This window comes from Euleptes europaea, chromosome 17 (assembly GCF_029931775.1).
Source record: "Euleptes europaea isolate rEulEur1 chromosome 17, rEulEur1.hap1, whole genome shotgun sequence".
Lineage (NCBI taxonomy): Eukaryota > Metazoa > Chordata > Lepidosauria > Squamata > Sphaerodactylidae > Euleptes > Euleptes europaea.
Window position 1 is genome coordinate 26468163 of NC_079328.1, and position 24757 is coordinate 26492919.

A 24757-nucleotide genomic window follows, 5' to 3' on the forward strand; every position below is an offset into this window, starting at 1 on the left:
ATCCCGATGTTTACTAGGCAGACTTTGTTTACAGGGTATGCCAGTGCCTTCCCCAGTCATCTTCCCTTTACCCCCAGCAAGCAAGCTGGGTGCTCATTTTACCGACCTCGGAAGGATGGAAGGCTGAGTCAACCTTGAGCCGGCTACCTGAAACCGACTCCCGTTGGGATCGAACTCAGGTCGTGAGCAGAGCTTTGGACTGCAGCACTGCAGCTTACCACTCCGCACCACGGAGCTCCTTACTGTGGTCTTAATGAAAGATATTAGACAGTTTTTGCTTCAGACCAATATAGTGACCTGCCTCTATCTAATCCCGGGATCCCCAACCTTTTTGAGCCTGAGGGCACCTTTCAAATTTTGACACAGGGTGGTGGGCCCATCAGTAGAATGGCTGCTGCAGATGGAGCCAACTACAAAATGGCAGAGCCAAACCCAAAATGCCAGGGAGTGAGGTCATGCACACCTCTAACAGTAATTCTTCAATATTTCTGGCAAAAGCTCAGTTTAACAGGATGCTTTTTAAGCTGCACAGCCAATCAGAAGCCCTGCTGGGCTCAAGCCCCACCTGGGTCGTGTCCGCACTGCACGTTTGCTGCTCCGATTTCTGCGGGAGTTTCCTTGCATGTTCCCACTTCATCTCACCCGAAGGATTCCGAGGACGTCTCCAGAGCGCAATTTCTCCGCGGTAAGAGGATCCGCTTATACGGCGGATTATAAAAATAAAACGTGTTCCTCACGCGGAGCAATGAAGTGGGAACATGCAACCCCGCTGAAAGCCCACCGCCCCGCCCCCCATCCTTCCCAACCGCCCACACTCGTTCCCCCCCTTTTCGGCTTTGCAAAGGAGGAAGGGGAGAAATTGGGGGGGGGGGTTTGAAAGCGTCACCTGCCGGATTCCCACACAAACTCCCAAGTCAACCGGAGTGGGGCGGCATGAGTGGGGGGGAGGGGGCAGAGGGGGGCGGAATCGAGGCTTGCAAAACGAGCCCCCCACCCTTTAATTTGTGTGCTTAGATGCAAGAGGGTGGGATGGCGGCGAGTCCGGGCGGCAAGTTTCGCTCTCCCCACGAACTCCCGCCACACAGTACAATTCTCGGTTTTTTCCCCTTTTTTGCCGTCATTTTCTAAACATCTAAACATCCTTCCCCGCTACCATTATGGGATGGCCCGCGAATTCCTGGACCAACCACCGTCCTTCCTTTGAGCGGAGAAAGGCGACGCAGTGGGAACAGAAATCATGCGAATTTTATCAAAAAACCAGAGAAAGGAGGCACGGTGGGAACAGAATTTTTATTTCGTTTTCGATTCTTTTATACTCGACACATATAAATAGCGAGGTAAATTGCTGGTGCGTTCACGGGCCAGGTCCCTCTTTCTTTCTTTCTTTCTTTCTTTCTTTCTTTCTTTCTTTCTTTCTTTCTTTCTTTCTTTCTTTCTTTCTTTCTTTCTTTCTTTCTTTCCGTTTTTTTTAAATATTTTTTTATTATTTTTCCAAAATTATTAATCACAGTTTAACAATAACATAAAGAATATAAAGTAAAAACAAATAAGTAACATTGTTAAAAAAAATCTATATATAATCAAGAATTATTGACTTCCCCTACACCTCCCTTCATCTTGTGATAAATGAGTAATCTCCTTTGCACAAAATTCTAATCCTAATGCTATTGTTAATATTTATTGGTGTCTTTAACATTTGTATTTTTCAAGAAAAAAAGAAAAGAAAAGATTAATAGTTAGTAATATCATATAAAGGAAAGAAAAAAGAAAAAAGGAAGTAAGGTCCCACTCACTTTCTGAAAGCACTTGGCAGGTGCCAGGAAAATTGTTGGCAGGTGCTGTGGCACCCACGGGCACCATATTGGGGACCCCTGGTCTAATCTGCTTTTTTTTTTTCTGGCTGAGGGCAGACAGAGCTTTGTTAGGTCCTAAGAGACAGAAGAAACCACCCAGCACCTTTCTGGAAAGTTTTGCCTAGCCTTCTCAGAGCTTCTAAGGGGCCCTTCTATTGTCCTGGTAACTGCCGCCTTCTATAGCAGGCCAAGTGTGACACCCTCCTCCAAACAAGCCATTGATAAATGAGGCACACCGTTGCTTAGCCAGAGCACCGTGCAAAGGAGACAGACGATGTGGGGTTTGGAGCGGTGGACTCTGATCCGAAGAACCGGGTTTGATTCCCCACTCCTCCACCTGAGCGGCGGAGGCTAATCGGGTGAACTGGATTTGTTTCCCCACTCCTACACAAGAAGCCAGCTGGGTGACCTTGGGCAAGTCACACTCTCTCAGCCCCACCTACCTCACAGGGTGTCTGTTGTGGGGAGGGGAAGCCGGTTTGAGTCTCCCTTAAGTGGTAGAGAAAGTCGGCATACAAAAACCAACTCTTCTTCTTCTAGATACCATAGAGAAAGAAATGAAGTAGAACAGAACGCAGCCTAAACATCGGTTAAAAATCGAAAGCCACCACGGGCAACATGACTCATTACAGGCGAAGAATACGCCCATTCTGTCCCTCAGCAATTCTATGATATGTGCTTTGAATCTTGAATGGAAGGGAGAGCGGAAAACGATTTTGGGTTGAAATCAAAAGGGCCAATCAGGAATACAAAGGTGTGATCTGGCTGTAGTATTCTGTTCTGTTCTGATGTCCAGGTCAGATTACTATTAGGCGCTTTATCCAGGGCCAGGTTTGAATCTGTTTCTCTGCTGTTGCAGGAGATTCAGATATTTCGCCTGCTTATCTGTTAACAGGGAAATCACAATTTTCCAGGTAATCTTTCCTGTCACTTGCAAAACGAAACGTTTTCCCCTCGGCTAATGCGTCTGCTGCTATTCACAGGGTAGCGTGTAATTTGGTTGCACAAATGCTTCTGGTTCACACCCAGGATATTGGCGATGATTAACGAGAGAACTCAGGATCAAACTAGATATGTGACGGAGGGGCATCCGAGATCAGATCTCCCGATGAGCGATTTAGCACCTGCTGAAGGGGAGAGAATCCACAGCTCAGTAGCAGAGCATCTGCTAGGCACACAGAAGGTCCCAGGTTCAGTTCCGGGCATCTCCAGTTAAACGGGTCAGCAGCAGGTGATGCCACAGACCCTGAAGAGCGACTGCTGGCATGGAGACAATACTGACTGCAACAGATCGATGGGCAGACTCGATATAAGTGCATGCAATAAAGACAGTATAGGATGCCAAATGTCTTGCTATTCCAACATTAGATAAGTAACATACACAACTAATTATTCAGAAATAGCCAAACAGTCCAAGAAGTGCAGTAGTCAACTACCAACTCTTGCAATGTAATCTTCAAGTGAACTACAAGGTCAGCTTCACAAAACCATTACAGCTTCATAAAAATTACTAATTGAACAACAACATATATCTGATAAGCACTGGACTGGTAAAAAGATAAAGGGTAAAGGTCCCCCGTGCAAGCACCGGGTCATTCCTGACCCATGGGGTACCATCACATCCCGACATTTACTAGGCAGACTTTGTTTACGGGGTGGTTGGCCAGTGCCTTCCCCAGTCATCTTCCCTTTACCCCCAGCAAGCTGGGTACTCATTTTACCAACCTCAGAAGGATGGAAGGCTGAGTCAACCTTGAGCCGGCTACCTGAAGCTGACTTCCGTCGGGATCGAACTCAGGTCGTGAGCAGAGCTTGGACTGCAGTACTGCAGCCTACCACTCTGCGACACGGGGCTCTACACAGGCTTACCTCATCAGTAATTAGTAATTTCATGTTTATTTGCCTTTTGTGTTTGTGAAGCTTACATGCAGCACACTGAGGAAGTTTGACAACGAAACAGTGTTTTTTTCTAGAAGGCCGTCTGTGCTAATGTGAATTATTGTGTGCTGCTGGATGGTTTCGTGAAGCTGACTACCACCTTGTCTCTACAACAAGTTCACTTGAAGATTACGTTGCAAGAGTTGGTAGTCGATTACTGCACTTCCTGGACTGTTTGGCTATTTCTCTATAATTAGCTGTGTATGCTACTTATCTAATGTTGGAATAACAAGACATTTGGCATCCTATACTGTCTTTATTGCATGTACATTTAGTATAGAGGTGTTTCTTTATGTTCAGACTTGATATAAGGCAGATTCTTCTTTAAAGTCTCAGCGATAGAGCATCTGCTTTGGTTGCAGAAGGCGTTTGGTTCAACCCTTGGCATCTTCAGTTACATAGGACATGATGGGAGACTCAGCAAAGTCATTGCCAGTTGGAGTAGACAATACTGACCATGGCAGCAACTTGGTAAAAGCCAGCTTTATATGTGTTTAGACGTGGGAAGGGATATGTATTGGGAATACAGTGTTTTGGAAGAGTGCGTTAATGCTCCCCCATGCCACCACCTCCCTGACTGAAAATGGGCTCCTCTAGCCTGAATGTAGCACTGATGGGGGGTGGGGGGGAGGAAGCTAATTTATTTTGCAGTTTTGTCGTCTGAGAACTCTCTAACAGCGTGGCGAGAGCCAGCGTGGTGTAGTGCTTACGAGCGGTGGTTTGGAGCGGTGGACTCTGATCCGGAGAACCGGGTTTGATTCCCCATTCCACATGAGCGGCAGAGGCTAATCTGGTGAACTGGATTGGTTTACCCGCTCCTACACACGAAGCCAGCTGGGTGACCTTGGGCTAGTCACAGCTCTCTCAGCCCCACCTACCTCACAGGGTGTCTGTTGGCGGGGAGCAGAAGGCAACGTGATTGTGAGCTGGTTTGATTCTCCCTTAAGTGGTAGAGAAAGTCGGCATATAAAAACCAAATCTTCTTCTTCTAACATGCTCTAGCCCTTTAAAAGGTTTTCCTTTGATGGTGGTAAGGGAACTGGCAAAGGATGGTTAAACCACCCCCAGCCCCTGCCAACTTGTGTCATTTCCCTCCCCTTTAATTCTAGGTTCTCCACTCCTCATCCACAGCACACATATACCACAGCACACATAAACAGAACGGAGAACAGCAGAGGCAAAGGATCCTCCTTCCTCTACTCCGCAGTCAACACACTTTCAGGTCCCCAGAAGCAAGCACTTCAATGTACATTTCCTTGATTGAGAGCAGCGCCCTTGGGGGCAGGAAGGCCACTGTAGGGCCTGGAGAATTCGTGCAGGGCGGCTGCTGTTTTGGCAACGATGCCCCAGGCTGTGCCGCTGCTCTGAGTGGTTCCCAGGAGGAAAAACTTTGCAGCTGAGCTGGGCTGTGATGGGGGGAAAAATTGCGCTCTGATGCCAAATGCATCCGACAGTCACTTCAAGCTTGTGCGCAAACAAACAAACAGAAAATGGCCAAGTTGGCACGTTTTAGGTCAAGGGTGGACAACAAAATGTTACCCAAGGCAGATCTATCCAAGCCCACGGCTTCTCCAGTGGCAGTACAGCAAGCCTCGCCAAGCCAAGAAAACACCAATTTGAAACTGATTTTTTAGGGGGGGGGGACCAAATCCTATATTTTATATGGGGGCAAGGTTGCACATAAGGTTGCCAGGTCCCTCTTCGCCGTTGGCGGGAGGTTTGGGGGGCAGAGCCTGAGGAGGGTGGGGTTTGGGGAGGGATTTCAATGCCATAGAGTCCAATTGCCAAAGCAGCCATTTCCTCCAGGTGAACTGAACTCTATTGCCTGGAGATCAGTTGTAATAGCAGGAGATCTCCAGCTGGTACCTGGAGGGTGGCAACCCTAGTCACACACCCTGTACCACCTGCGTTCACACAGTACTTTTTTTCTGCTTGCGACTCTGCAGATACATGTGCACACCAGAGGTGGAAGTATTTGTTATGAGCCAGGACGGAATACTAATACAAAGTGGCCGACGTGATAATTCCCATCTTCTGTTTCAAGCCCGGTTCCCTCCCCGCAAATAGATAATACCAGGAAAAAAATGTAAGTTGCTTTCACTCCTCCTGGCTCACGCACAGAAAAAGCTACTGCCAGCTGGCAGCAGTTCCCACGAACATTGCCACTTTCAAGCCGTCACAATCACAGAAATTGTTGCCAACTTATAATATCTATGGAACTGCGCATGAGCCAGATTTTCAGCTGGAAGCCCGAGGGTTGTATGTAACAGGGCTTCAGACTGTGCAACACTGTTTAATTCTGGGCAAGGAAGGGAACTGCAGGGAATTTGCCCACACCAGCCCAGGAAGTCACCTATAGGCCAAAGAGGATCGGGTGGTAGGGCTGCCAACCTCCAGGTAGTGGCTGGAGATCCCCTGCTATTACAACCAATCTCCAGGTGATAGAAATCAGTTCCCCTGGAGAAAATGGTTGCTTTGGCAATTGGACTGTATGGCATTGAAGTCCCTTCCTTCTCCAAGCCCCGCCCTCCTCAGGCTCCACCCCCAAAATCTCCATGTATTTCCCAACCCGCAACCCTATCAGGTGGTAATCCGTGACCCCCCGAGTAAGGCTTCTGGATCAGGCCTACTTGCTGGGATAAGTAACTAGAACCAGTCCACTCTTATGAACATTGGATCGCGGTCATCTTTGCCTCGCCTAGTCCTGCCCTCAGCTTCAAGGAGCTTTTAAGGCAGGGGGTTGCAGCGGTCCAAATGTTGGGCCAAGACAGAAGAGACCGGAGTTCAAATTTGCGCAAGCCACAAAACTCCCTGGCCTAACCTACCTCGCAAGATTCTTATTGGGATAAAATGGAACTGGGGAAGATGCACTGCCTGGAGAAAAGGCAGGGAAAAAAAGGAACTAAATTAATAAATAATCTTATAGATTTACACATTATCTTCACCCATTGAGGTATTCACAGGCAGGCAGGAAAAATACTCTATGAAGCAACATGAAATAAGAAAGAGCCCCTGCCACCAATGTGACCTTCTGCACTCTCTGCTCAGTAGGGATGCCAGCCTCCAGGTGGAACCTGGAGATCCCTTGGAATCATAGATCACCTCCAGAATACAGAGATCAGTTCCCCAGGAGAAAATGGATGTTTTGGAGGGTGGACTCTGTGGCATTGTAACCCACTGAGGTCTCTGTCCTCCCCAGGCTCCATCCCCAAATCTCCGGGGGTTTCCCAACCTGGATCTTACAACCCTACTCCCCCATCCTCTGCCAGTGGCCAGGGGGAACCTGGCAGCCCTACATCTCACGGTGTACTACAACTACTGACTGGGTGTTTGAGACTGGGTGTTTGATTTCAAAAAATTGCACCCATCCCAGGGTTGCCAATTGCCAGGTGGTGGCTGAAGATCTCCCATTACAACTAGGGTTGCCAACCTCCAGGAACTGAAAAAGGCTGATAACAATGCATAATAACAATAGTGTATTGAATATAACAACGTGCTACCAAGCAAATATACAACAAAAAGTCTTTTTTGATGTCAGATATGTGCTCATTTCAATATAAGCTTCTGTAGCTTCAATGATCTTTTAACTTTTAAACATTACCCTTTTAGGGATCAAATAGGAACCAAATATATATTTTTAGCTTCTCTATTTCAACATCAGGATATCCATTAAAACAAGGTTGCACAGACAAGTTCACAGTTACCACGTTCCCAAATCGTAAGTATATTTTTATTTAAAATTGTTCAAGTCAACTGTGAGAATGTTTATGATAGACTGTTCACTGTAATATATACATATTTGTACAGAAACGGGACTGAGGAAGAATTGAAACGATCGTATCCCTTTCTACTTTTCTTCATCTGAAGACGTCGTCCTTGGATTGATTGTTACTGTACCTGGACTAAAATACTTTTTGTTGTATATTTGCTTGGTAGCACGTTGTTATATTCAATACACTATTGTTATTATGCATTGTTATCAGCCTATTTCTGTACTAATTTTCTAACCTTAGGTATAGGTACAGAGGTGTTGATTTTTGATTGCTTAACCTCCAGGTACTAGCTGGTGATCTCCCGCTATTACAACTGATCTCCTGCCGATAGAGACCTGGAGAAAAATGGTCGCTTTGGCAATTGGGCTCTATGGCATTGCAGTCCCTCCCCTCCCTAAACCCCGCCCTTCTCAGGCTCTGCCCCAAAAAATCTCCAGGTAGTTCCCAACTGGCAACCCTAACCCATCCACCCACACACAAACACACCCCTCCCCAGTGTCATTCTGAAAGATTGTGAGATAATTCATAAGCAGCAATAACCAGTAAGATAATCTTTTTTGTCGCTGCAAGGGGGACACCTGGAAGCCAGAGGCCAGTGGGCTTGCCGACTCCCGAGTGGGGCCTGGAGACCTCCTGGAGTCACAACTGATCTCCGGACAACAGAGACGTGGCATTATACCCTGATGGCCCTCCTCTCCCCCAAACAGCACCCTCCCAAGGCTCTGCCCCCAAATCTCCAGAAATCTCCCAACCCAGACTTGGCAACCCTAGGCAAGGGGCTCTCACTGGTGGGCAGTACAAGATGGCGGCGGCCTCTTACTTCAAAAAGAAAGCACCTCCCCCCCCCAACCAATACTGGGGGTATGGCACGAGCAGACTTAGGGTTGCCAGGACCCTCTTCGCCACTGGTGGGAGGTTTTTGGGGCTGAGCCTGAGGAGGGTGGGGTTTGGGGAGGGGAGGGACTTCAATGCCATAGAGTCCAATTGCCAAAGTGGCCATTTTCTCCAGGGGAACTGATCTCTATCGGCTGGAGATCAGTTGTAATAGCAGGAGACCTCCAGCTATTGCCTGGAGGTTTTTTATTATTATTATGGAAGTATAGTACTAAGCTCAAACAAAAAGATACAATAATACTCAAGCAAACTATGCAAACATATATTGTGAAAGACGTGTAACATCTACAAACAAGTGAAAACAACTATAAATATATATACAAGTGAGATCAAAGTAGGAAGTCTTTTTTTTTTTTCAAGATTGCCTGGAGGTTGGCAACCCTAAGCAGACTCCAAGCCTGCTTGACATTCACAGTCGAGGTTGTGAAGGAACTTACACTCACGTCAATTCAGCCAACGGCTCTGGGATACCGTCTTGGCATCTTGACATGACAAGGCTTTGCTTGAATGAGCCATCTAGAGTTACTGACTCAGCAGGCACCCTTCCGCAGCATGCCCAGTATCTGCTGGCAGCCCACTCTGAACTGAGCCAAGTTATTTGGGGGGTAGAGGTCATGTGGATAGCCCTGCCTTGGGCCAGGAAATTCGGGCCTGTGGTTTCACCAATGACTGTTGCCCTGCGCTATTTGAACGGTGCCTCAGAAGCCTACACTGAGCTACTGTGACATTACCCAGGGGCGAACACCCACGGAGCAGAATTAACTGCTGCTTCGCCAGAACTGGGCACATATATTGTGCCCTGGGCCCAGAGGCCCCGTATTATGACCTCGGGTCACTAAAACAAAGATTTGGGCTAAAAAACAAATGGCTCATCTGCCAATCTCCCCCGCCCCCCGCTTCTCATTTGATGGATATACAAAGGGAGGGTGCAAGAGGGCAGAGCATGTTTTAAAGCCCTTGTGGGATCCAAAAAAAGTTTGCCCACAAACCAAGGTTTCCTAGGCAGTGACCCCAGGGTACTCCTTGGGAAGATTCGGGGAGGATCTTAGACCATTCTTTACAACTGCCCAGGCGCGCACTGCATTACTATAGTGGTGTCACGCTACATGGAAACATAACATGAAGCGGCACATTTTCCCCAAGGCAGAAGGCAGGTGCAAACCATTAACACCCATCATAACCCCCCCCCAAGTGGCAAGGAGTCGACATGATGCATGTGAGAGCCTGAAAGACCCCAAATCAGGAGCCGAACAACCATTTTGCAGGTATGAAATAGAGGGGCAAGTGCCTTGCCCGAGCTAGGCCTCTCAACTGTGAGGACTGAACCCCAAGGTTTCATTTTCAAAATCTTCAGCTCTTGGACAACCCATGCCCAGCCCGTGACCCAACACTACAAAGACCTCACAGTGCATAAAGGATGAACTGTACACTTGAAATGCATTTCATGCCATTTAAAATACACAGCCTGACTGCAAAAACGTGGATCTCCTTTCTGCACAACCTAGAGAACTTTTGCATAGGGTCATAGAATCATAGAATCATAACAGTTGGAAGGGACCACCAGGGTCATCTAGTCCAACCCCCTGCACAATGCAGGAAATTCACAATTACCTCCCCCCCATACCCCCAGTGACCCCTACTCCATGCCAAGAAGATGGCCAAGATGCCCTCTCTCTTATGATCTGCTTAAGGTCCAATAAAAGGTCACCAGAGAAGAGCGTGCCAAACAAGGTCTTCATGCTAGATGCCCCTACTGCAAGCAGAAATGTTTCAGAGGCCCATGAAAGACACACCCTATAACCCCAGAGCAAGTTGAGTCAGATCTTATTGGGGGTTGGCTCTCCCCAAGCATAGATGACCCAGGCCCACACCTGGCATCCGATTCGGCATTGCCACACAGTGCCAGAGGCGCTCAGCAACAACACAGCCAACATGACTCTGCAGTTGAACTGTCCAGACATTCGGGGGGGGGGGGAAGACAAAAATCCTCAAAAGCCATTTCCATTTCTTTTAAACGTTTGCCCAATTTCTAGCCCACCTCACACCGAAGACTCACAGGCAAACGTACATACGAAAGAGCTAACTAAATCCAGGGAAACAGCCAGTGGGCCAAAATAAAATCTATTCTGCTTGCCATCCAAAGCAGATTTCAACCCCACATCCAAATCCAGGCGAGGTAAAAGATTTTGCTACACTGGCATAAGATGTTTGAGCTCCTGTGGAGTCCCCAGGGGAAGGGAGTGCCACGGAAGCAGGGTACCATGAACCTTTCAAGCAAGGAGGGAGTGAAATTCATACGACGCTAAATATCCAGGGACGCGGTTTTTCTGAGGAGCGGCACCAATTTGCACAACCCACTTGGAAGGGCAATTCTCACCGCTGACAATGAAACGCCCCCCCCCCCCCAGGGGGACACATCCACCACGGAAATGCCAGGAATGACCAAGCTTTGCACCTCTGCCAGCTCCAGATGCATGCCATTCAGGAAGAGCCAAAGAGAAACATAAAGTAAATTCCAAACGGCTGCCTGGGAAAACAGACGGGAGGAAGCAGAGGGAGAAAGGCAGGGAGAGATGCCCCGACCGGAATTCTTGCACACAAAAGCACCAGCTCTCGCCCCGGGTTTTCCGCAGTTCACACCTGCCCGCATCTCCTCCTCCAGAGTCGAGACGCAGCAAATCTGCCATTGGGGTGGGGTGGGGTGGGGGAGCCCCAAACAAAGACAGCCTCGCCCGGTACTCACCCCCAGTTTCCTGCTCTTCATTTTCACATATCCCTGTTTGACGATGTCGTTGAAATTAGTAGCCATGGCTCAGCCGCAGTACAGCCAGGGTCTGCCGCCACGGAGCCAGAGGCTCTCTTCTTGCCGCCACCTCCTCCTTCGCTGGGCTCCCCTACAGCCGTGATGCTGGCTCCTCTCCCCTCCGAGGCTCCTCCGTCATTCACCTGTTTTCAGACTTTTGCTGGCACGCCGGTCCTCTCCACTCCCCATTCCCTCTGCATTGTTCTAGTCGGGAGATCGCCGGCCGCTTCCTCTTGTTCCGCTGGAAAATAAAAATGACAGATAGATTAGAGACTGTGACATCTTTCTCTGGGTCGGGTTTTTTTTTCCCTCCACCCCTTCCTCCTTCCCTCCCTCCCTCTCCCCCCCCCCGCCCTGACTAAACCATTCAGGAGAATTGTACAGTGGGAGGGGGGGAAGAAATGGAACAGTCCAACTTTTAACCCGTCAGAGGTTTTACATTTCAAATGCATAAGGAAGATTCTTTCTCCAAGCGGGAGAACGAGCAAAGGGGATGCCCTTAAACGAAAAGATCTGACCTTAAAAGATAACATGAGTAAGGTATTTCACTTTGCCTGTTTCTCATGCTGCCAGACCAAGTAATCCTTCTCCAGGACTTGAAATGTGGAAATGAGAATTCAGAAGGTTGACTTCCACGGAATGCTACAGCTTTGGAAGACGAGGAGAGGGGTATTCATGGCTACCAGTAAAAATGGCTACTAGCCATGATGCATGCCTATTCTCTCTAGGATCAGATAAGCACGCCTATTATATTAGGTGCTTTGGAACACAGGCAGGATGCTGCTGCTCCAGTTATCTTGTTTGTGGGCTTCCTAGAGGCACCTGGTTGACCACTGTGTGAACAGACTGCTGGACTTGATGGACCTTGGTCTGATCCAGCATGGCCTTTCTTATGTTCTTAATGCCAAAATCCTTTTTTTTTTTTTTACTCTATCTACTAATTGAGCCATAAGAATCTGCATCCTTGTAGTCATGGACAAAGGAGAACACATATCTACAATTAACCTGCTTATGCTCCTTTTTGCAGTCCAACAATAGGGTGCAGCTATTGCGTTTTGGTTGCATTGGGTTCCACCTCCTCCCTTCTCTGTCACCCCAGCATGCCCCGGCTCAGAACCTGATGCAAATCTTTACCCAGCCCTTAGGCAGTGTAGGCAAGCCAGTCTCCTGGGTTCGGCTATCCCTTTTAAGTTACACGTCATTATTCCCTGGGTGAGGTATAGGTCTGACTCACAGTGCAATCATAAGGGGAGTTACTCCAGTCTAAGCCCGTCCCTTTCAATGGGCTATGACTGGAGTAAGTCTGCACAGGATTGTGCTGTAGGCAGTAGAGAATCTGCTTTGCTTGCAGAAGGTCCCAAGTTCAGTTACTTGCCCGTCCAGTTAAAAGGATGAGGTAGGAGGAACACCTCCATTTGAGAACACACAACGCTGCTGCCAGTCTGAGTAGACAATACTGACCTTGCAAGACCATGGGTTTGATTCATTAGAAAGCTACTTTGTGTATTCAGATACTCATTCAGTGATGGAAATGGAAGGGATCATGATGGAATTACGGATCTGGAAGATGCTTCCCAGCTGTTTTCTTTCAGTATAACATGTGTAAACATGTCGTGAAGCTGCCTTATCCTGAATCAAACCCTTGGTCCATCAAACTCATTATTTGGTAGCAGCTCTCCAGGGTCTCAGGCAGGGGTCTTTCACATCACCTACTTGCCTAGCCCTTTAATTGGAGGTGCCGGGGATTGAACCTGGGACCTTCTGAATGCCAAGCAGATGCTCTACCATTGAGCCATAGCCCCTTCCCACAACAACTCCTGGCAGTGGCCTCAGGGATGGCTTTGTAACTGTGACGCAACTGGCCAAATCGTCCCACTTCAGTCCCACCAAGCACCACGGAGGCCATCTCACAGGGAGACAGCCAACTTTATTTATTTCTTCGTTTATACCTCTCCAATGGACACCCAAAGCAGCTTACATCATTCTCCTTTCTTCCATTGCATCTTCACAACAACCCTTTGAGGTAGCTTAGGCTGAGGGCATGGGACTGGCCCAAGGTCACCCAGCGAGCTATCATGGCAGAGTGGGGATTCGAACCTGGAGTGTCCCAGATCCTAGTCCAACACCTTAACCACTACACCACGCTGGCTCTTCCTGCTCAGGGCTCCGAGCCCACCACTGTCCCAGCCCCTTTCTCCAACACAAATGCATACTTGCAGTTCTCCCTCTCTCTCTGGAGAGAAAACCTTTTGTCAAGGGGAAGGCATAATTTGCCCTCTTTCACCATGTGGACGGCCCTTACTGGGATTAATTTCTTGGAGGGAGAGGATCGCAATGTGTCTTTGGGAGAATAACACAGAGTTGCTCACTGCAATGCTCTCTCGTTCTCCACCACCACCACCCCGCTTCCAGTAATATTCAAGCTTTTCTATTGCCCGGCCTCGTAACAACCAGCAATTGGCTCGAAACGCTTTGCTCTGGGAATGGCACAAAGCCCACCTCCACTGCGTGCCTCCCTCCTTCAAAATAAAGCCCCACTGGACGCGGCACGCCACGTCTCAGAGCGCCTCTTGGTTTCCACACTGCCGGAGAGACGGCTGAGTCAGCAGCAGCCCCTCAACCGCTCGACAGGAAGCACGCAACTTGCTGAATCGGCACCCCCGTTTCCCAGACAAGCACGTCCTTTTTCGCCGTTAGGATTCCAGTCTGATAAGCAACTCAAATGTGCATTCTTGAATGCAGGGCTTTGAGGTCACATATCTGGCACTGTCCTGAATTACACAGCTTCAACGAACGGCGCAGCTTTCTCCACGATGGACACAGGGTTTGTTTGTTTTTGCTGTTGTTTTGTTTGAGGATACAAAGGGTGCATGGGTAGATCTGGAGAGATTTATTTCGCTTGCCATTCAGATTTGCAAACTGCTCCACCTCCAGGCTGAGAGTGAGCAATTTTGCCATTCGTCCTTACCACGATTCTGTAAGGGAGTTCACTGCCACACCCATTCCAAAGTCTGTGACATGGCGACTAGCCCACAGCCACTGAAGGAATCTGCCAAGAGCTGAAGTTCCTACTAGATCTCTGTTCATTCAAATTGTACTTTAACCATAATGAAGCCACTCGCTATGCTTAGGCAAACCATCGTGCAATGCTGCCTTCCAGGAGAGGAAGGGAATAAAAAGGTGGAACTGGGTTTAACCTACAGAAGACAGCAGCAGCAGCAGAGGCCTCAGGTCCGGTCCAACTTAATGGAGCGACTCCCCAAGCTGGCTAGGAGCTCAAGGCATAACTACATGATCTACAGCATCAGGATCGGGTCCAGGTTTGCCACAAAGACTGTCAGTCAGACATGTCTTTGTAGGTCCCCTTAGGGTTGCCAGCTTCCATAAGAACATAAGAAAAGCCCTGTTGGGTCAGACCAAGGCCCATCAAGTCCAGCAGTCTGTTCACACAGTGGCCAACCAGGTGCCTCTAGGAACCCCCCAAACAAGACGACTGCAGCAGCAGCATCCTGCCTGTGTTCCACAGCACCCAAGATAATAGGCATGCTCCTCTGATACTAGAGAGAATAGGTACGCATCATGACGAGTGTTCGTTTTGACTAGTAGCCATGGACAGCCCTCTCCTCCATGAACATGTCCACTCCCCTCTTAAAGCCTTCCAAGTTGGCAGCCATCACCACATCCTGGAGCATGGAGTCCCACAATTGAACTATTCCATATGGCGCCTGGAGGTCTTCCAGAATTGCAAATGATCTCCAGATTACACAGATCAGTTTACCTGAAGAAAATGGCTGCTTTGGAGGATGGACTCGTTTCCTTTCCTTTAACGGTACGGCTTTACTGGCCTTAAACCTTAGGAGGGTGGACTCTATGGCATCACATACCTGCTGAGTTCACCTTCCCTCCCCCAAAGTCCACACACCCCAGGCCCCACCCCCAAATCTCCAGGAATTTCCCAGCCTGGAGTTGGCAACCCTATACATCCTCACTGAGAGCTTAATTCCCAGGCGCGTGGGGCCCAATTCAGATTAGAACTGTGATGGTGCTTATGCCTTCCTTGCTCGACCTGTTTCCCAACCAGAAATGGCCCTGTGGTGGAGCTATCTGCACACTGGAGAAACACCCATGTATCCCACTAGTTCATGTGCCTCCCCCCAACAGATCAAACAACACCACATGGCCATTTCGAGAGGGGGGTTAGGGGGGGCAGAAGTATCTTATGCTCTACTCTCAGTCCAAATCAGGAGCTGTGTATGTGGAGACTGAGTTTCCAGTGAGGAATTTGCAAGCATGCATAGATCTCATGGACCCCAAGAGAAAACCTAGTGTAGTTAGGGCCCTCAGTCCTCCCACCACCCTTTTAAGGAAGGCTGGAAGTAGGCTTGCCAACTCTGTGTTGGGAAATTCCTGGAGATTTTGGGGTTGGGCTTGGAGAAGGGAGGTTCCTCACCAGGGTATGCTGCCGTAGAGGTCACCCTCTGAAGCTGCCATTTTCTCCAGGGGAACTGATCTGTGTAGACTGGAGACTGGCTGCAATACCGGGAGATCTCCAGGCCCCACCCAGAGGTGGCTGGAAGAGAAAGACGGGCAGGCCCACACTTCCGTATCCTAATCAGACAAACGAAAATGGAAGCGACAGAGAGGAGGCTGCCGTCTCCCTTAGCAACTGCTCACGCCTCACACTCACTGACACAAATCTTTAGCAACACGGCATGCAAACAGTGACCTAAATCGCTCAACATTTAACACTTCCCAACAGATATGGCAGTATCTATACCAGCTAGTGCAGGGTTACAGAACCCTAGAGCAACACCCAGCCTCTGCCGGGAGGACCCTTCTTCCAATGACAGCAATCCTGAGATCTACAAGCCACACCGTCTCCAGATTCTGTTGGAGCACTCAGATGCCACGTGCCTGGCAACTCGTGCTGTATCTGCAGCCGTAAAGATTCTTGGACGCCCCGGCTGCTAACAGGGAAAAAAGCAGAAGCCTGGCATGCTCCAGCTGCAGCTGTTTCCCAAGGTATAGTTACTCGGGCCAGGTCCTGTCGAGAGGGCAGAGGCGCCGTGGGTTGTGTGCCACCATCGATCCGCCCTCCTCTACCCATTCTGACATCATGGATTACCATCCCAGAGACTTCAGCTCCCTAAGGAGAAACAAATGGGGCAACCCGTTTGGCACACCTGAGCAAGGAGACCAAAAGGCCAAGCCCGCACTGGCAACCACCTCCTGGCCCATTTACTTCTCTGCCTGGCACAGCCAGCCAGGGCCAATTTGTGGCTGATGTACAGCAAAGGGGGAAATTGTTTGGGGCAAAGTAAAGAAAACTACATGTAGGAGCCCCGTGGCGCAGAGTGGTAAGCGGCAGTACTGCAGTCCAAGCTCTGCTCAGGACCTGAGTTCGATCCCAACGGAAGTTAGCCATGAACACATGAAGCTGCCTTATACTGAATCAGACCCTTGGCCCATCCAAGTCAGTATTTCTACTCAGATGGGCAGCAGCTCTCCAGGGTCTCAGGCAGAGGTCTTTCCCATCACCTACTTGCCTAGTCCCTTTAACTGGAGATGCCAGGGATTGAACCTGGGACCTTCTGCATGCCAAGCAGATGCTCTGCCACTGAGCCACGGCCCCTCCCCATGGTTTCAGGTAGCCGGCGCAAAGTTGACTCAGCCTTCCATCCTTCCGAGGTCAGCAAAATGAGTACCCAGCTTGCTGGGGGTAAAGGGAAGATGACTGGGGAAGGCACTGGCAAACCACCCCGTAAACATAGTCTGCCTAGAAAACGTCGGGATGTGACGTCACTCCATGGGTCAGGAATGACCCAGTGCTTGTACAGGGGACCTTTATTTTACTTTAAAGAAAACTACTTGCTCTCCATGGCAGCTGAGGGGAAGCCTTTGCTGCATGGGAAATCCTGGTTGCACCATCTTTATTTTAAAAAAAAAATTCACAGGAAGGGGCCATATCTTGGCAGGACGTCAGAGCAGAGACAGCTGCAGAAAGCCTTGCAAATAAACGTACAAAAGTGACTAGCCCAATCTGTCCACAGGGAAATGAAAAAAACCCAGAGTGACGCACAGCCGAACTTTCAGTAACAACTGAGATGTCACTGGTCACAATTTACTGCGGATGCCTGGCATGGCTTGGAGCAAATCCTGCACTGGAAATTAAGCGAGGGGGAGACCAACAAAGACTTCATTGGTGTGTGACTCTATGCGCCTGACTAAACTGAGGCTATCGTACTTTGGTCACATTATGAAAAGGCAAGAGTCACTGGAAAAGACAATCATGCTAGGAAAAGGTGAGGGCAGCAGGAAAAGAGGAAGACCCAACAAGAGATGGATTGACTCTATAAAGGAAGCCACAGCCCGCAATTTGCAAGACCTGAGTAAGGCTGTTAAAGATAGGACGTTTTGGAGGACATTGATTCATAGGGTAGCCATGAGTCAGAAGCGACTTGACGGCACTTAATACATATGTGCCTGTAATCATTTGCAGGAGGCTTAAAAGAAATTCTGCAAAAACTTTCATTTCGGGTTGCCCAGAAGTAACTCACCACTACCACAGTGAAGCAGGTAAATTCTTGCTTTTTACAGGAGCAAAGCCAACAATACACGTTGAAGGGAATTTGAAGAAAAAGAAAGTAAAACTGCAGGCAGGATGCGGAGTACAGAGAAAAAGTCAGGTGTCAGCAGTAACATTACGAGAATTATTGAGACTGTGAGAGCTGCGCATATCTTTGACAGCAGATGGGTATTGCTCGCTACGAGGCTGATAGGAACGTCCTATCAAACATGATGTCCTGACCTGGATGTCCTAAGCTAGCCAGTCTTGGAAGCTAAGCGAGGTTTGTCCTTATTAGTATTTGGATGGGAGGCCACCAAGGATATCTAGGGTTACTAGACAATGGCAAACCACCTCTGTTTGTCTCTTGCCTTGAAAACTCTATGGGTTTGCCACAAGTCAATTGCGACTTGATGGTACTGTCCAACACCATCCAACATGATTCATGGACCAAAACACAGTTTTGCCACCAATTATGGTATAGACTCTTGAATGAGAGACAGAATAACTTGGCTCCCAGTCCAAAATGTATTTTTCCTAGGTCCTTAGTTGACTCAGAGGTACAGGTACAGCTTGAACGGGGACCTAGGATTTAAATAACTCCGCCCCTACAGCTTTGGAACCACCCCCAAATCCGACCCACCTCTCCAAGTTTTGGTGTGCTTTGGTTTGTTGCAAAAGCCGACCATCTTGAAAAGATCCGATTCGGGAGGAGCACACAAACACACGAAGCTGCCTCATACTGAATCAGGCCATTGGTCCAGCAAGGCCAGCGTTGTCTACTCAGACAGGCCGCGGCTCTCCAGGGTTTCAGGAGGAGGTTCTGACATCACCCACCACCTAATCCTTTTAGCTGGAGATGCCGAGGACTAAACCAGGGACCTTCTGCAGGCCAAGCAGATACCACTGAGCTACAGCCCCTTAACTAGGAATCCTTGGGCTCACACCAAAATATGTCTCTGTTTTACTCAATGCAAGCAAGCACTGCTTGGAAGAAGGAACTGACACAGTCCTTAGTGTACCTAAAGAGGGCAGGGGCTGAGAAAATAATAAGGCGGAGAGATTATGGAGGCAGAAACGGAGTGGAGGAAGAAGCCAAAGTTAGCGAGAACCCGTTTGTGCAGAAAGGAAGGAGGTGGAAAGGGAAGGGAAGCATTAAAGTAATGACTAGGCTTCAAGTGAATGCAGAATGGGCTAGTGAGCCGACAGAAAACCTTAAGGAGAGAAAGGACAGAGACCCCCTCCCACAATATTCTCCCTGCATCGCTGCAAGCTCCAATGTTAAACCTGAATAAAAGTTTTAGGAAATGAGATTAAAACCACTGTAGCTAAAACCACAGAACTTAATGCTGGAATTTTGGAATGAATGAGAGCTAGCTCAGTCTATGATGGGCTCCCAAAAGCCTGATTCTTTCCTCTGCATTGGTTTTAACTTCTGTTGCAGTGACACATGAGGTCATGATGCCTTTAAGCAGCAAGCATTCCAAATCAGGTTAAGAGTGGCTATGAGGTGGGAGGACCACAGACTGCCAAACTGTGGGGTGGGGGGAGCCAACAAGGTGTGCTCTTCTGCTCTGTCACTATTCCTAGACAGTCCCCACCAGTCTCCGAGGGCATGTTCTCCTAAGAGTTCGGGTTTGAAAAGCTTAATGCAAATTAAAATTGGAATAGCCTGGTGAGATCCAGTATGGTATAGTGGCTAAAGTGTAGGATTATTTGGATTACAAAAGTTCATGGAAGCTTGCTGGATGACCATGGGTCAGTCACATACTCTCATCCTAGCCTACCGCACAGGGTTGGTGTGAGGATAAAATGCAGGAGAGGAGAACGACATAAGCCACTCTGGGTCCCCATTTGGGAGAAAGGCAGGGTATAAATGAAATAAAAAATGTTTAATGTTCAGATGTTTTCATGTCTGTTGTCTTGGGGACCCTATATGGGTGGAAAGGCAGCATTAAAATGTTTTGAATGAATGAACAAATAAATGAATGAATAATAAACTCTTGATCGTTGCATGATGATTTCTCTTTTGAAGTCATCCAACTTTGTAGGCATGACTTTGAAAGAATGGTTCTAGGAACCCCTTTTATGAATCTGCACAGAGAAATGCAAAGAGAATAAATAGGTTTCCAGCAATGGTGTTTGTGGTGAGTACATTCAAACATGCAAATCATCACTGGCCCTCAAGCAAAGAACATCCCTCCATGGACCAGGCCTAAAACATTCATTCAGCCATGGTGACAGAGCCTCCATGGAGTCTGTGGATAATGGGATCACCGCCTCTACTAAACCGACTGGTGCTCTGTCTAGGGTTGCCAGGTCCCTCTTCACCACAGGCGGGAGGTTTGGGGGCTGGAGCCTGAGGAGGGTGGGGTTTGGGGAGGGGAGGGACTTCAATGCCATAGAGTCCAATTGCCAAAGCGGCCATTTTTCTCCAGGTGAATGGATCTCTATCGGCTGGGGATCAGTTGTAATAGCAGGAGATCTCCAGCTAGTACCTGGAGGTTGGCAACCCTAGCTCTGTCCCAACAAGTGAATGCCAGCACTCCAGCGCTCATTGTCCTTTCTCATAAGGGGCTGTTTTGAGGAGGCAACTAGAAAATCATCTTTGCAGGCAGTGATCTGAAACAGCAGCGTCCAGTAACGTGTGGCCAAAGCCCCACACATTGCTCGAGACACTAAGGACACTTATGGTTGGACTCCTGTCCTCAAAACAAGGCGGAAAAAAGGTTTCACTGCACCAGATGAAATGTTTATGGAGAGCCAAATCATCCAGTTTAGAAATGAAAGTCATCCAGCCATAGGTAAAGAAGAGACAGACAGAGGCTTCTTCTTAGAAACACAGAAGTCTTCATCCTGTTTCCTAGTAAGGAGCTGACGCAACATTGCAGCTCGCAGATGGAGCTTGGAATCAGGAAGGCCTGCATTCTAGCCCCACCTCTGCCCAAAACTCATGAATTAAGCAGTTACACTCATGTTCATGAGCTTAGAGGATGCCGCTCCAGCGCCAGCCTAGCCAACCTCCAAGTGGGGCCTGGACTTCTTCCAGAATTGCAATGATCTCCAGAATACAAAGATCAGTTCCCCTGGAGAAAATGGCAGTTTTGGAGGGTGGAATCTATGGCATCACATGCCTCCTGAGCTCCCTCCCCAGGGTCCGCTTCCAAATCTTCGAGAATTTTCCAGCCTACACCTTGCAACCCTTAGCCCCGCTCAGGATGCCCCTGAATTGAGCCTTTGGCGTGTCACAAACTGTCAGCCTCACCCTCCCAAACGACATTGTGGTGATCATTCTGGCCTACTTCACAGGGTTCAGGCTCTGCTTAAGACAGGGTTACCTGCTTCCTGGTGGGGCTTGGGAGTTCTCCTGGAATTACAACTGATCTCCAAAACTCCAGGAATTTCCCAAGCTGGAGCTGAAAACCCTGGCCTGAGAACTTCCTTCTCATGAACTTCTAGCTGGTTGTCACTGGAATACAGAGTGTTGGGTTTGATTAAGCAATTCCCTTAAAATCTTTTTTTAAAACACATTTGCACTAGCTGCCATCCCAAGTCTCTGTGGCGGTGAGTTCTACAGCCTAAGAACTATGAGGACGTATGTCAGGGTCCAGCTCAGTGTAGGTACTCAAACCATATCTAGACTTAGAAGGTGTGTCCTTGAGGAAGGTACCAAGCTGGTATTTAGTCCACAACAAGTGAAGGATACCGGTGGGGTAGCCAGGCCCCTCTTCACTACCAGTGGGATGTTTTTGGGGTGGAGCCTGAGGAGGGTGGGGTTTGGGTAGGGGAGGGACTTCAATGCCATAGAGTCCAACTGACAAAGCGGACATTTTCTCCAGGTGAACTGGTCTCTACCAGCTGGAGATCTCTTGTAATAGCAGACGATCTCCAGTGAGTACCTGGAGGTTGGCAACCCTCGATACCGGTGAAGGCAGAAGGCCACAATCTTAGTATTGATGTTAATCCAGACACTTCTTCCTACCTGCCATCGCAGGGAGGTCAATGTTGCAAACCTTCTTTACCGAAAAAGGGCTCAGAGCAGGGACAATTCCCTGGGAGCTACGCTTCGCCTGAGGCCGCGAAGTTCCCAGACCAAAACACCAGAGGCTTTGATTGAGCACTTCCCTTTGTCTCTCTTCAGCCTATCCATTACAGTGGATGACCTTGAGGTTTCGTGTTTTGAGTTATGGGGGGGGGGTTTTCCCACCCCCTATGCTCTCAGCCGCCTCTCTCTTCTCAACCCATCCTTCCCAACTATCGCCTGAAAGCGATCAGCTCTCTTTATCCATCGCCCCTCCCAAAGGATTTCAGCGCAGCCCCCCAAGTTAGTTCATTGATGACACAATAATTGGACAAAGCCCCCCCCCCCTCAAACCGAACAGTCAAACACTCCTTGGATCTCTTTGCCTGCAGACTCCAGGGGGAAAAATACACAGGAAATCAAGTGCACTTTAATCTGGAGAACTGGGTTTGACTCCCCACTCCTCCACATGAGTGGAGACACCGGGTTGATTTCCCCATTCTTCCACATGAAGCCAGCTGGGTGACCTTGGGCTAGTCACAGAGATCTCTCAGCTCCCCCCCCCCACCTACCCCCCCACCTCACAGGGCTTCTGTTGTGGGGAGAGGAAAGGAAGGTGATTGTAAGCTGGTTTGATTCTCCCTTGAGTGGTAGAGTAAGTCGGCATATAAAACCAACCTTCCTCCCTCTACTTCTTCTTCCTTCCCCACCCCCTCAGGTGTAGTAGTCTGGTAGTAGTAGCAGGTGTGTAGTCTGGGCCTGCTTTAGGTCATATCCCTAGTAGAGGTTGCCCACCTGTAGAATGTGGTGTATTAATCTAAATTTATTTATGCACTTACTACATTGATCTTTCTCGTCAATGGGGACCCAAAGAGGTCCACATCTTTTTCCTCTCTTCCACTTCATCCTCACAACAACCCTGTGAGGTCTGTTAGGCTAAGAGTGCGTGATTGGCCCAAGGACGCCCAGCAAGTTTCACGGGGCAGATTGTGGATCTGAACCTATGTCACCCAAATTTTCCTACACTCTAAACCACTGAACCGCACTGGCTCACCAAACTATTCCGATTTTAATTCCCATTAGCTCTTTTCAGGCTTAGAATAGCTAGCCCGATCTCGGAAGCTAAGCAGGGTCAGCCCTGGTTAGTACTTGGATGGGAGACCACCAAGGAATACCAGGGTTGCTATGCAGAGGCAGGCACTGGCAAACCACCTCTGAGCGTCTCTTGCCTTGAAAACCCTTACGGGGTAAGTCGGCTGGGACTTGACGACACTTTCCACCTTCTAGCTTTTCACGGCTGAACTCATAGGAGAACGTGCCCTTTGGCTCCGTTTCCATTTCACCTGTCGCGTAAAGCAGATGCAGGCTATCTGTCTGTATGTGTGCGCGCGCGGTGCTTGTGTACACATTCTTACATTGTTTTCAGAACCACCAGCTCTTGCAGAGATGCCCTGCGGGCGTTAACAAACAACCCTGTAAAACAAAGCCAAGAAGGATGATTCTATCTTATCAGCTTCCTACCAGCACCGCTGCTATCTTGACTAGGGGAGGGGGAGGGGAACACGCTGTCATTCTCTCTCTCCCCCCCCCCACCTCGATGATCTTATCGGTTTCACCTTCTTTGAAGAAAAAAGGGGGGAGGGGGAGCCTGTTCGTCTAGTTCTCTTGCTAGCCTAGCAGCGTCAGCCTTATCAAAGTCTCTGGGAAACTATGCAATGCCTCAACTCATCAAACCTAAAATGGGATCTTATCAGTGTGTGTGTGCAGTGGCGGGGGAGTGCAAGAGGGCAGAGCCAGAGGGCAGACGGACTTCATCTCTCCAGAATGATCCACCTATAAAATGAATCGTTTATCAGAAAGGGATTTTAGCAGTGACCTTTTAGGGCTGCTTTGCAATAGGGAGGGGGTCTTCTATTTATTTTTTGGCCCTACACCCAGTAAAGGAGCCCCGTGGCGCAGAGTGGTAAGCTGCAGTACTGCAGTCCAAGCTCTGCTCACAACCTGAGTTCGATCCCGACGGAAGTTGGTTTCAGGTAGCCGGCTCAAGGTCGACTCAGCCTTCCATCCTTTCGAGGTCGGTAAAATGAGTACCCGGCTTGCTGGGGGTAAAGGGAAGATGACTGGGGAAGGCACCAGCAAACCACCCCGTAAACAGTCTGCCTAGGAAACGTCACCCCATGGGTCAGGAATGACCCGGTGCTTGCACAGGGGACCTTTACCTTTTTTACACGCAGTAAATGGAACGAAACTGGGATGCAGAAATCCCAGGAACCTCAAATGTTGATCCTGCCATCTAAGTCGAACGATCCTCCAATCTTGACACGGCCCAGAGCCTTCCAAAATATAGCGGTTTTGAACATTTGGATCTGGCACTTAGAAATCCAAAATAATTTTCCAGCCCTGGAAGGCATCATTCAAAATTGCACGTGTGCTGCTTGATCCGGATTCTCAAGAACCTGCTTTCATGCTAGTGTGTGTGAGAGAGTAATTCAAGTTCCTCGTCCTTATGATCGCTAAAGTAATGCCTGCTGAAATCTCAGGAGGGTGGCGGAATAAAATTTTCAGTGGATGGAAGCCAGGATGTCTTTGGCAGACAAGTAAGGCTACCTGCCCCACCCTATGACAATTAACTACAATAAAGTAAGTAGTAAGAATCACAGAACAAAAGAAAAAGTCAGATCCTCAGATTCTCGGTTTGTAACGTTTACACAGGGAAACAGAATTCAGCTTTCTTTCTTTTCTTTCTTTCGATGCAAAATGTGAATTTCCTTGGCATGAGATATATAAAGTACAGCCTTAACCCTGATCCTGGGAATTCGCTTTAAAAATGAGAGAGAAACTTTTCTTTCCAGCTCGATTACTTACAGTAAATAGGCAATCAGGATTTTTGCCCATATTTATCTATTAATT

The 24757-nt window shown here is 48.6% G+C and overlaps 1 protein-coding gene across 3 annotated transcripts in view; it reads right to left on the reverse strand.

The window, feature by feature from the left end:
- Window positions 1-11321, reverse strand: part of DOK4 (docking protein 4) — a 45405-nt gene extending 34084 nt beyond the window's left edge. For all 3 annotated transcript variants that reach the window (XM_056862611.1, XM_056862609.1, XM_056862610.1), the window contains exon 1: window positions 11202-11321. In XM_056862611.1, coding sequence (XP_056718589.1) covers window positions 11202-11267 — 66 coding nt within the window. In that variant the 5' untranslated portion in view covers window positions 11268-11321. The remainder of the gene's footprint in view (window positions 1-11201) is intronic.
- Window positions 11322-24757: the final 13436 nt, after the last annotated feature.